The following is a 13399-nucleotide window of genomic DNA, read 5'->3' on the forward strand; positions in this document are numbered from 1 at the left end:
ATTAACTGCTAGTTAAAAGTTCTGTAATTAAAAAAATATTTAAAAATATAAACATTTCTTTATTAATTTTGTTAATTTACGGAAAAGCATGATTTCTCTTTTTAATGAAAGCAATGAGTATTCAGTGGTCATATTTCTTGTTATTCACGTTTTGAAGGATATTTCGATTTCTTTTACTGGAATAATGCTATTTAACTAAGACTATGGTATTGGTTATGTAAACTTGATACACAAATCGTGAATTATTTTTTTATGCAATACATAATTATGTACGCGCTGACGTCCGTCGTGTAAAATAGCATTACTCGAATTCCGCTCAATACCGTATCATTGAATCACGTAACGGTACGTATTATTATTAGAAGTTAATGATTGATGATTCAACGCTCTTATGGAAATGAATTACATTCTTCGTACGATGGTAGAAAGATTTCTTTCGCTTCAGAAAAAATACTTTTAGATGTGTACTTATTTGTATATTGTTTTATAAGCGTCAGGTTTGTTTTATTTTATGACTGATTTCTTAATGAGTCGTGAACGTGTCTCGTAGTGATAATATCCGGTCGATAGCGACTACTTCGACAAGTTTAGTCGTCAAGAAGAACAGGTGTATATGCTTGTGAAAGCGCGAGTGTCGCCGTGACAAACGATATCCGATGGAAAAGAACGTAGGTGCGTATGTAGGTAGGTGGTAGATAAGTGGGTAACGAGGAGACAAGTATGGGATTCGCGATCGATTTAAATTATTCCATTACTCTTTCTTATCGAATCTGGTTGAAAAAGTGTAATTTGTCAGTCGCCGACAAATTTTATCGTTTCTCACCGCGACTCCTTGAAAGACTGAAGACTTTTTTCTTTATTTCAAGCGTCTGTGAAACTGTTCATAATTATTTTTACATCAATTATAGTTAGGTCTCTTAGAATAATTAACGACAGGATGAAACATGGTTCTTGAAATTTTTCAATTACAGAGTTAATTATGTCCTTTTAAAATTTTCATGCTCGTCTGAATTATTAAATTTAATGAAAGAATAATAAAAGATGACAGGGAGAGAAGTAAAATTGGTACGTGAGCTTCTCCGTGAAGGTATTCTGTGTTTTGAAGGAGTAGACTTTTTCAGAATTTTCAAGTTCAAATATTGAAATTCTTCAGAGGTAGAACGATGTAGCGAAATGAACTTCATTAAAAGTATTTCAATTACATACGAGTCCACTGCTAAAAGCTTAGCGGGTAATGAGTAGACTGCGTTGAATTTTTATGGAAAATAAAACTTTTGTGATACCAATTTAAATAATGATATGTTAATTAAGACTCCTTTTAGCTTTCTGAATAATGAATATTCTTGCACATCAAATGGATTATTATATTTTCTGTATTTTAAGCTTTTCTATAAATGTACAAAATCTATAGTCTAATAATGAGTATAGATTTGAAATATTCCATGCATTAAACAGTCCACCAAAAAAACTTCTCAGCTTTTGTGATATTTGTTAGGTAATTTTTAAAACGTTTCTCATACCAAAAACAAATCCGTAACGTGTCCGAAAAATAGCGGTTTTTATAAAAATGTATGATTTTCGGGAAAAATCAGATGTTACATATTTCTGTAGAATATAATCTCTTTATGAGTAATGTCTGCAGAATCCAATATGTCTGTGTAGCAAACTCCCGCTGGATAAACGGATTTCCACATAAATATAAAAATACTACATTCAAAATATTTGCGTTTTTTCTTCAAACTTTAACAATTATTTACAACTATTAAAAAGTACGAAAACAAAAAGTGGTTTACATGGATATATCGTCGAAAGTTTCCTCTATCTGTTGATTCAACGATGAATTTTCTCTCGTATTGACTTTTCACGTAATACTTCACTTTCCCCCAAATCATAAATTCGTACAAACACGGTTATTTTTAGGAAACGATACGTGATAGAATTTATCTGCTTCCGGTTTCGTTTTTGCTTGACAATAATTATTTAAGATTCACTTAGTAGATACTGCAAAAAAAAAATGTTGCATAGTACAGTGTTGTTAGCGAACAGTCAGTGCTCTGTCCTCTAACATCAATCCGGTTTAATGCGACATGTGCGCGGCAATGCGAGGAGTGAATTTCTCAAAGCTTCATTAAAATATGTGGGGCAGAGGTTCTCGAAGCTGCATCGTTTTGTCCCGGTACGCGCCGTTTAAAACGCGGATCGTGCAACCAGTTTGGAATCCTTTTGTTGGGATCGGAAGCCAAGAAACTGCATAAAGTTGTCGCACCTAATTCAGACCGGGTATCAAATTCCGGCGTGTCCGTTTTCAGCGATAGAAGTGACGTCATCATTCTCCGAATGCTATGAAATCATATTTTATGGCTGCTAAAGGATGCGAGCTGCGTGGCCGGTACGGGTTCACTTTTTTCTTTCGACGCCGCAACGGGAAAGCCGAGTACGTTCCGCGATATGCTTCCTTATCTTGTTATTGTGTCTGTCGTGATTTTTTCATCGTGATCGCGAACAACCGATGGACAAATACATGTTCGCATTGCGGTTCGCGCTTTTGTCACGCCTGCGGCAAACATGCGATATTTACGACGGGTCTGTGGCCGAGGCCGAGGTACTTCTAGAATCTTTGTACGTCGAATATCACATAAAACGCAGCGAGAAGATCCCGCTAAGGGATATCGGTTCGATATCGTCACTGTAGAAGAAACCGTGCTGTTATATTGAAGACGAAAGTAAAGAACGATTCCTTTGTTGCACTGACGTGATACTCAATCGAAGAAAATAGTCGTTTCGCTTCGCAATGAAAAACGTTTTTACTTTGGTTTCTATTACAATCGCGTAAATAATATTCTTGTTCCATATTTTTTAAGCTGAGGCTTAGAAAATAAAGTTAAAATTGTTTCTCAAATTCTTCTGTTCTGTACGAGATTAAATATTTGATAAATGCATTAGTGACCTTCTGATTTCTGATCAGCCGCGAAAAGTGCGTCTAAACCGGAAATAGTCTAAATTCGATCATTATACAAAATTCGCGGAATAAAAATGTACAAAAAATAATGTAACATTATTTTATTATTATCGACATTTTTATTTCTAAAAGAGCATTCGGAATGTTAATTTGTATTTTACTGACTTCATGACAGTGGAAATATTCATATTCATTTTTTAATTTTGACGTTTCGCGTTTTGAACATGCAACTTCCGGTTTGGACACATTTTATATAGGTGTCCAGTCATTCTCTGGATGGTCACTAATATATGTGTATGTTTTGCGAGAAGTGGAGTTTCACTTTTAAGAAAACTTCAAGTGCGAGAAAACAATTGCACTTGAAAAAGACAAGTTTGGAAAGTTTAAAGCTTGAGTTGGCGCTGACGTTAGAGTTTCAAGTTCTCGAGAGTTTAACGAATTCAAGAAGTTTCAACGTCCTCATCTGATGCTCCGCCTTAATTTACGATGGTAAACGTTGAGTATCGTTGATGACGAGGATGTCGCCAAGCGTACAAATAATTTCAAACAGTCCATGAAATACATACGTGTATTTTGATTATAAAATGATGTAGTATCTAATAATTATGGTAGCACTTATGACTCGTAAGATCTCTACCAAAAGTTTAAGACGTCTAATAAAAAGATGTGGGTTAATACAATCTTAACGAAATCGTTTGGGACTTCCCAGGTAACATATAAGGAATTAGCGATCGTTTTACGGTGTGCACACAAACAATGAACAAAGCGATAAAAACAAAGAATGATGCGACCCTGACGTGTCGCGATGACATAGAGGGTATAAAATATTTGACACGAGGCACGTCAGCATCTTTGGGATTGCGTAACAACGAAATCCGAATATCGATGTAACAAGCGAAAAAGGGAAATGCAGAAGAGCACAAAGAAAAAAAGAGACCAATAAAAAGAGGAGCTAGACACATGTATATACAAATACGAAGCTCAGTATATACTATTCGATAATAGCAAATACTAAGCAGAATAAATCAATCAGCAAACGGCACTAGTTGTCCGATCCCTCATTAAAGGATTAGAAAAGCATTAGAAATAGTGAGACATTTTCGTGTCACATTTTCTATGCATGTGTGCGAAATCGTTTCGGAATCACTTGGGTCATCAGTACATTGGGGATGAGAGAAGCGAGCAGATTCCGCGTGTCAATCAAAATAATCAGACGGGACAGATACAATTTCGCGCGACTAAAAATCTTGCGTATCGCGATTCCCGCCGACGAGTCCTTTTTCGCAATGTTGCAAAATCCGCGGACGAGTTGACACCGAGCCGACGAGCGACGAGTAGGCGGCTAATAAAATATTACGTCGCTGCGCAATAAAAAGTGTGAGTACGAATCGATTTCGATATCGATTCGAATTCGTTTTGTTCCGCGATTAAACACGTCGCATGGTTCATAAGAAATTTGTATTACTAACTAAGAACTGAGTTTGTCATTGGCTGTTCAGTGTTTCATTAAAATTTTATGTTTCTGCTCCTGAGCTTAATAGAAACCCAATCAAATCCAACACCTAATTTAATTAATTACTGATTATAATTTTATAGCCAATAATCCATTTTAATTCAACAAATATAATTACAATCGTAATTAACATACATTAAATTGATTGTACATGCGGCATGATTCATCGAATTAACCGAAGTTCGAGGAACGTATTAAATTAACTATATTTTCCGTGAGGCAAACACGAAATAAAAACGCTAACGATTTCTTGTATTCGTCGGCCACGTATCGCAATCAGCTCGTTGCAAATCCCGCAATCGTGGAAATAGCGTAAAAAGCAAATTTTCAGAGGGGCCGTTCGCGGCGACGGTGCTGTAGGATAATAGGCTCCATCACGGTGACATTCAAATGGCCGCAATCGCGTCGGTAGAAAGGGAAACGCCGGAATCAGAAGCAAGTAAAATGAACGGAAAAAGGGAAACCGCGGAGAGGAAAGTACGTGATATTGGATCGTCGATTACGCTCTATACAGCGGCGTAATTGCTCACGCAATTACGTTCCTGAAAGCGAATACCGTCTGGCTCCTCCCAACTTCTGCGTCCACTACTTTTTCCGTAATTCACATTCTAGTAATCGCAATCTGCCAATTTACTCCTTGTTTCTTTATTTTGCAAAAAAAAAAAAAAGGATCATTGTACTCAGCATTCACGTGCATTTCTTTAAAATTCTTAGTACAACAAACAATTTTCCAATTGAGCTAATTCAGTTATAATGAATCCCGTCGTAAATTTCGAGCTACGAAAAAAAAGAATCTAAAAAAAAGGCAACGCGAAGTCCCCTACGGGCGAGCGACACCCACTCGCTACGACCCACTTTCCTAAACAGTTTACCCGCACGCAATTAAAGTTCCGAAACCACGTCGAGGAAAGCCACCCCTGCGAACTTGAGGAATCGCCTGAGTCGCACGCGAGGTCCGACAACTTCCCGCGATCTTTCTCCCCGTGCGCGGCGCAAGGTGCACGCGTGTATCGCGACAGGAACGGGGGAAAGGAGCGAGTGGTAAGTAGTAGGTCAGAAACTGGCGAGGTTGTATCGCGGGAGGAGATCGGATCGGTCGGGTGCAATAAACGTGGCACGTAACGTGGTCTCGATCGCGGAGCAAAAGCGAAGAGCCGAGGCGGTGGCGGCGGCGGCGGGCCACGGGTGCGCGCAATGCCGCGCATGTCCGTGTTGCCATGATCGCCCTGGCCCACTGACCTATATTACACTCGGGTACAGGTCCCGCATATACGAGGAGTCTCGACCCACAACCGACTCGATGCTCGGTAGCGGCAGGCCAGGCCAGTGTGTCGCCGCTTCCGCGTTGTATTTCGTTCATATCCGCAGGAAAACGGCCTCCACCCTCGGCCCCGTGTATCGCGATACATAAATCTCTCGTTTATTTTCTTTATCGGATCTCTCCGCGGTCTCGTCTCATGTTTCTTACCCGAGAGAGCGCTATCACAGCCACGAACGCGCCACGGGTTCCCGACGAGCCGCGGCTGCCCGGAACGTCGCTCCGCTGTGTGGCTAATCTGCGCGGTGCCGTATTAGCTAGTCGAACACGACGAATCACTCAGTTGCGCGTTCGACCCGGTAGGAAGAGGTGGTCGGAGACGACGTCCGCCGCGCGCTTAGATTATACGGGAGTTCGCGAGTTGCCGAGTGCGTGGAGGCTCGCTCGTTCAACTCAGCGCACGGCGTGGTGGAGGCGCGCGCGGGGTGTCAGCACAGCGACGACGATTGTTGCGCGAAGAGAGGGAAGCTCGGGCAAAGCGCGCGCACGAGGAGACTAGCACACTGTATTCTCGAGGAAAGAAAAGAGAGCTTACCGAGACTTGCATAGGCAACTGGCTAGGCACGCATACTAGCTGTGAGGGGAACGTCGTTCCATGACAACTGGATGACGGCTGTGTGGATACAACACACCGTTAGTGATGTAAGGTGTTCTACGCGATAAATGGTGACGTCGGCAGAAGCACGAGCACCGGCTACTCCGCGGTGACTCGAGTCACGCCGCGGGTGTGCTCCTTTACGATCGCTCTTTCTCTCTCCTACGTTTCCCTTCTCTGTCCAACCACCCGATCCGCCCGCGAGATCCTTCCGCTCGCCAGTCTCTGCCACCGGAAACCATTACCAGTTCGTTGCTCACTGTTGAACACGAGGAAGTCTGTGAACGGGTCTGTAAAGAGGTGCATCGTTGGTTTAGGGATTGGATTAACGAGGAATGGAAACACGAATTTTGCGCATCGACACGTTCCCCAGTCTGACCTGCGACCGCGAGGATGCTTCTTGGAGAAAAGTAAGATTACGAACTGTACCTGATTTCAAATGACTAGTGTCACGTGGTGAACATGGTTCAAGTATTGATTATGCAGCCGTGCAATTTCTCGCTTCGTTTTGTAATTATGTAAAGTAGCTATTTGAATAATATGGTTGAATTAGCAATGGGATACAATGATGTAACATGTCTATGATATAAATATGCGTTGTATAATATTTTAGCCGAATGGGGATATTCTTCTAAAAACATGGAAAGATTAATTAAATGATAACGCGAGTATCGAAGCAAGCTGTGTGCTCCGGCAACGGTCGGTCGCATTCTCGCGCGCAAAAATTATTGATCACCAGCAGCCGGTTCGACGTGGACGGGTGACGTAGAATCGGGACGTTGCGTTGGAAGGAGCCACGGGGACAGGGATCGGTGGCGTTGGCTCGGGACGACGAGACGCGACGTAGTCGTCGTCGTGTTCTGCTCGCGCAGGACGGAAATAATAATTTTTCTCGAGCTGATATCAAGGTCGAGTGGCTTCGATCCGTGACGCTCACCTCGGCCGGCCCTTGGCTGTTACACGCGGCTCCTCGCGAAAACCTCACCATTTTCCCTATTGTCTCAACGTTTTTCTTCTCTCAGCGCCTGTTTTCTGCTCGCACAAATCTGAAACTAGCCCCGCTGGGTTGCAGCTTTTGTCGAAAATTCTTGTGAAAAGAGCTCCATGCTTTGATAAAAAAATTTTTTGTCTTCTATAAGGACAATCGTGCACGTCGGTTCGGAAGACCACGTTGTTTGGAAGTAAAGAAAAATTCGTAAAAATGTACTTTTGTCAACGATTTCGAACAAGGGACGTTTTCTCCATTTGAATTTCCTGCGATTATATTTAAAATATATATGTTGTCATCGATTAGATACGCTTGATGAATTCACAATTGGTTGTAGATAAGCGGTTTCATCAGTTAATTACTGCCAGCGATGATGTAAACATTACACATTGTCGAGAACAGATTGATTGGATTTTATTTCGGCCGCTCGTTTTATTGTTATTTCATAATTGAAAAGGGGTCGTAATTGAAAATGGCAGTAATTCAAATGAAGTGAAAGTTTTGAAAATCGAGGATAGGAATTCATTTCTCAATTCTTCCATCGAGTATCGATTGGAATTTAACATCGAGGTCATAGTCATTTTAGTAATAACTCTCCTCCTCGAATTTATCCTATTATTTAACGATATCCAATATTTTTACTATCCGGAGGGAAAAATTGAATGTTCTTTGATCAACTTTCCTATTGAACACGCGATGCACCGAGCTTGCTCTCGCTTCTTTCCGCGTGTAACATGGACAAATGCAAATTGAGAACTGAACCGTGCTCTTTGTAGAACGAGAGAACTGAAGAAAAACGATTAATTCTGATAGTATGAAAAAAGGAGGAAGAGAAATAGGATAGAACGAATTCGAAGCGAAGCGTATTTCGCTGTGATCTAATCCTCAACAGCGGATTAATTTACATTTAGAAGGATCTGTCAAAATCCTTCCGGCTAAATATCTTTTCGTACGATCCGCGTAATCGCATTCGCCGAAGACGAATTTTCAGAGAAATAGTTTCTCATGGAGAATACAGAAAAAACACAGAGAAATTACATTACATTAAAATAAACAAGAAAAGCGAAATAATATTATGAACTCTTTACAATCGTTATTCAAAAGTTATTTATACTCGCTGTTTCATGCTTTCTTCAATTTTATTCAACTCGAAACATCATCAAAAAACGCTTTGGATCCATTCAATTGTATTTGAAAGAACAATGGATGAGGAAACTTGTTGATCTACTTTCATCGATCATTGTCTTAGTGCCGAAGGAATTGCATTAGACGCGCGAGGCACGTTAACTCTAGACCGATTAGTTACATGCAATAAACGTGTCGATTATGGCTTTCTTGTCATCCTTCTTCTCCTATCCATAATCATAGATCTCAACCGGTGACTAATCGCTGTACGCTAATCAAGCCGTTTGTAAAATTCTCCTTTCGAGAAATCACATTTTCATTGATATTTCAGTAATCTGAAAGTTGCATTAAAAAATCTAAGAATAGTCGCGTTTGGAATTTTGTTGTGTGAAAGGATTCAATGACTCGGTTGATCGCGGAGGCTCGTGCCGTTCGAACGAGGCGTGTTCAAGCTCAACAGCAGGATATAAAATTTTATTTCTTTGGAGAATCTGATTTTAGTTTCATTCCCTCGCCTGGTCGTGCGTAAATCTCGCAGTTTATGGAACCATAAATACATAACGCAGAATTGAAGGCGTTACGCTGTCGGGAAATGACTAGACGCGCTGCTCTAACAATATTGCATAATTGCGACAATACAACAACCGGCATGTTCTCAAATTTCCTCCTACGAATTTGCATACGCGGCTATCGCGCGCCGAGGAGAAACATTTTTCCGTTCCCGTCTTTGTTATTCAATATTACCTTGTCACGTGGCAAATTGAAAGCTCACGAAAATTATTTCAGTAGATATCCATCCGAACAAACGAGATAAGGTCGTAAAGGGAGATGAACCCCCCCCAGAAAACAGATTCGAATAAATGCGTGTCTGTCCTCGAGTTTTCAAAACCCCGCCGTTCAAAGGTTAAGTGAAAAGTGCGGTATAAATCCAGACGGAAAAAGGGAAGTGCACTTCCATGACGTTTAATCTCCGTCCGATTAAACTACAATCGAGTGACAGGATAAATAGAAGCACGATCGATGGAATTGAGTTGGCCGGGCATGGTGAATTTCCTGGCCGGGATCGTCCCTCCTGTAATTAACCTTTACTCGTGGCGTTTATCAATTAAGCCCGGCTGAATCTCAAGCGTTTCGCCCCCGAGGCTATCTCGACGCGGAATCGCAATTTTAACGAATACCCGTAATCACAATTTTTCCGCCACGTTCATGACGCTATCGCTGCATTCGGGGAATGACCTGGGAACATCGGGTGAAGATAAAACCATATTTAATCAACAATTTATTGATGAACTAACGGACCTCCAAATTATATCTTCGACTAAATAAAATGTATTCAATAAAAAACAGAAATAGAGTAGATATGCCATTTATCACCTTAACAGTTTTCATATCGTATAATAACATATAATTGGTGAAAAAGTATGTCTAAAGAAGTGAAGAGTGTCTATCTAGTTCTAATTATACAGACAGCAAAATTATTATAAAGTATACAACGTTCGAACCATAATAATTGAATAAATTATTGCATTATCACGTTTTCCCCATTTGTGGCCATTAATGCTTGTGCCAAAAAAAGAGCTTGTGCTTCTTTACATGCTTCAACTATCAAAAATGGTTATGGAACGCACTATTCATAGTCATTACGTGGTCAAAGGTGGAACAATTGCATTTTGGTTGTACCATTTTTTGCCAATATCTAATTTCGACCTTATCTAAGATTATACCATTAATATTCTTTCATAATTCATACTAATACATGTTATGTGAAATAAATATAAATAAAAATAGCTCAATGATTAACACCAAAATACGGTGCGATGGCCACAAATCCATCTACTCTAAAAATGTTTTAAGCAGAACAATGCACTCGAAACGACTGGCAGTACCCGAAGAGCTTATTTTATTTGATTGACGAGCTAATCTTTCGTCATTTAATGTTTCCTAAACTTCCTGTGGCGTTGTCTGCCAAGAATACGTTTCCCATCGGTCATATGTAACGCTTACGGCACGCGTTACAGCATAGTTGCCTCATTGCGCACGGAACGACAGTCGTAGTAATAAGACAAGTGTGATAATAAAGCACGTTATGGGAACACGTTATTGTCTGGTTAAAGAAAATTGAGAACACGTTTAATGAAAAACGTGATGTATTAGGGAATGTTTAATCCAGCTTAATCACGCAACGTCTAAGAAGGCGATGTTTAAAAACAGTGCATTATTTACCCTGACATCCTAATAAAAACTCAAACGTTTCGTACAAAGTAATCAAATCGTTGATCCTTTTTACCAATTTCCTCCTTCGTGAGGAGTCCAAAAAAGGTTTGCTGCTAAGTTCTTTTTAAAGTTATACAACTCAACCACGACTCTTTTAATCCATTGTTCTTATTTGTCTTTGAAACATGCTACGTCATCTCGTCGAATCAGAAAAACCAATGAAGGGTTCAGCGTGTCGGGTAAGAACGAAGGTCCATGATACAGACGTTCGTTTGGATTTCTCGCTGAACCGTATCGCTTGAGAATTTCATTTAACGGAGACTGCATTTCGCTCATCTTCCACTCTTGCAACTATGTACGCTTCTTGACTAATCGGGTGCTTTATTGTAATGACAACGGGCTGGCAGCCGGCGGTATACGCTGACCGACATCGCGTAGGTGATTAGGTGACGTCGGGTAACAAATATGTCAGGATGCCCTGACGAGAGATCAACGCGCGCGTGTTTAATATGTTATTTTGTTGCGCGTCCGCGTTCACAGCTATATTTACGAGAGAAATTACCCGAGAATCTCTTGGGCCGAGTACCATAGCTGAATTCTAGCCGGCTCGTACGTTTTCGCGAATTTCATCCGCTCCTGCTGAAATCGGGGTTACTCAATTTAAGTTCGACTTAAACAGTTTTAACATTTTTTAATTATCTTTATATTTTAAAGATACACACTCGATTTATATGGGGGATCCTGTATACCATATAGGATGCAAACCTGTTTATTAATGTACTTTTGTTATTATTGTAATTGAATGGTATAACATAGTTTACAAAAATACAGACAGCATTTAAAGTGAGGATAGTAGAAAATTGACTTTTGCAGTGATTAATTCAGTTGTCCGAAGCGTACACTTCTTTCCACCGGCATTAATTATCGATTAGCTCGAAACGAATTGAGCGTCACGCGAAATTTAAGGTTCTGTATTGAATGTTGCATTTAGTTGATTAAATTGCTAAAATTGGTTACCGTGATTGCTCTTATCGATATCTCTTTATTAGAAAAGATCGGGACGAGTTTGCCGGGCAATTCTTTTTCTAAAGCTATTAAAACGATAATGAAATTTCCCCTCGTTTCACGGCCCTCCAGGGCTTTCCGTATGATAAATAGGAGCGTTATCTGGTCCCCCGGATGAATCGTTCCTCGTTTCGCTAAATTGAATGGTAGATGTATCATTGCATTTTTAGATAACTGTTGCCAGATTTGATAACCCGTTTTTTTCTGTTTTGCATAGATCGAAAAAATTCGAGGAATATTTGTAGCTTCATTGAGAATTGATTTTTTCAATTTTGATTACATTAGCATATCGATTGATTCATTGCACTTTCTTTTCATGACTGCGTTTACAATTGTATACTATTTACGTATGTAGAATGCACGATGCCAAACATGAACGATATTAAAATTTTATTTAAAGAAATTGCACAATGGGTACAAGCTAAATTGGCATACTTTTAGTAGAAGTTGCAAAATAATATTTAGAATTATGCAAAAGTGTTCGTGGATGAAAATGCGACATCGTGCGATATCTTATATTCGTGTCAAAGGAATTAATTAATTGCTTAACGCTCGTTACGAAAGCTTGTACTTTGTTCGTTGCATGTTCATTTAATCCAATGCAAAATGCGTAAAATACAATCTGTTTACACAATTGTCCCGGCATGACTTTAATTAACGCGACAGATAATTTTTCTACCTTAACGAAGCGATTTCATTCTTCAAACGTTATCGCGAACAATATGTTGTTTAATTTTAGATAATAAAATAAAAAACTGTATCACATTACGCGTATAATATTTATCTACGCCAGTGATTCTCAACCATTAGTGCGTCGTGAGATTCTTGAAGTATGTCGCCAAATTTTTAAATTATTAAGAGTATTCCGTGACGAAAAAACGGTTGAGAATTACTGATCTACGCGATACACGCCTCTATCCTTTATTACCGTCCCACATGACAAACGCGCGCACCTCGAATAATAAATAATAATAACAATTGAAGACTAAGCGTTATTCGGTAAACTTTCGGTTTTGTCGAACCGTGAGAATCGGCTGGCAATCTGACCCCGTGACTTTTCTCTATATCGCTGGATCGATCGCGAGGAGGAAAATTTCGCGTAGGCAGGTATGGTATCCGCAGACGCGCAACTAACCGTGTAACGCGTAACTATCTGCGTTCTATCAGCCATCCGTTTGCCTGTTTCACAGCTGCCTCCACGGTTATTGCCTACTTACCGTTGCTGGATGACTAATATCTGCAGATCGTTCCGTTTCATCTCATCAAATCAAAAACAAATTATCACCGCTTGTTAGGGAGATGCGTTTTATAATTGCTCTGGCGGTGCACTGATCGATTATTGCACAACCGCAATTACCCCGTGGATGTACGACAGTGTCAGGCGACAACAAGACGACAGGCTTCCCTCAGAGTTTTCTTTTCTTTTCTTTTCTTCTCTTTTTCATTGAACGTAACACGCTCGTTAAGATTGTATGAACTCTTACATAAAAACAATGACAAAGAATTGAAATTTTAACAGTTACTAGATATTACATTAGTAAAACATTGTACAAAATTATAGAAACTTTGCGATCCTATTAAAAAAATTATTACATCTTGAATTCTCATGTCGAATGATAGAA

At 39.8% G+C, this 13399-nt stretch overlaps 1 protein-coding gene across 8 annotated transcripts in view; it reads left to right on the plus strand.

Annotated features, from left to right (window-relative positions):
* Nucleotides 1-5800: 5800 nt before the first annotated feature.
* LOC108628886 (nuclear receptor coactivator 2) overlaps nucleotides 5801-13399 on the plus strand; it is a 49159-nt gene continuing 41560 nt past the window's right edge. For 4 of the 8 annotated variants that reach the window (XM_018031106.2, XM_018031103.2, XM_018031101.2 and 1 more), the window contains exon 1: nucleotides 5803-6795. In XM_018031106.2, coding sequence (XP_017886595.1) covers nucleotides 6779-6795 — 17 coding nt within the window. In that variant the 5' untranslated portion in view covers nucleotides 5803-6778. Of the gene's footprint in view, nucleotides 6796-13399 lie in introns of all 8 variants that reach the window. The other 4 variants (XM_018031107.2, XM_018031105.2, XM_018031100.2 and 1 more) reach the window with 4 other exon arrangements.

Source organism: Ceratina calcarata, unplaced genomic scaffold (genome assembly GCF_001652005.2).
Source record: "Ceratina calcarata isolate Rehan_Ccalc_2016 unplaced genomic scaffold, ASM165200v1 scaffold546.2, whole genome shotgun sequence".
Taxonomy (NCBI): Eukaryota; Metazoa; Arthropoda; class Insecta; order Hymenoptera; family Apidae; genus Ceratina; species Ceratina calcarata.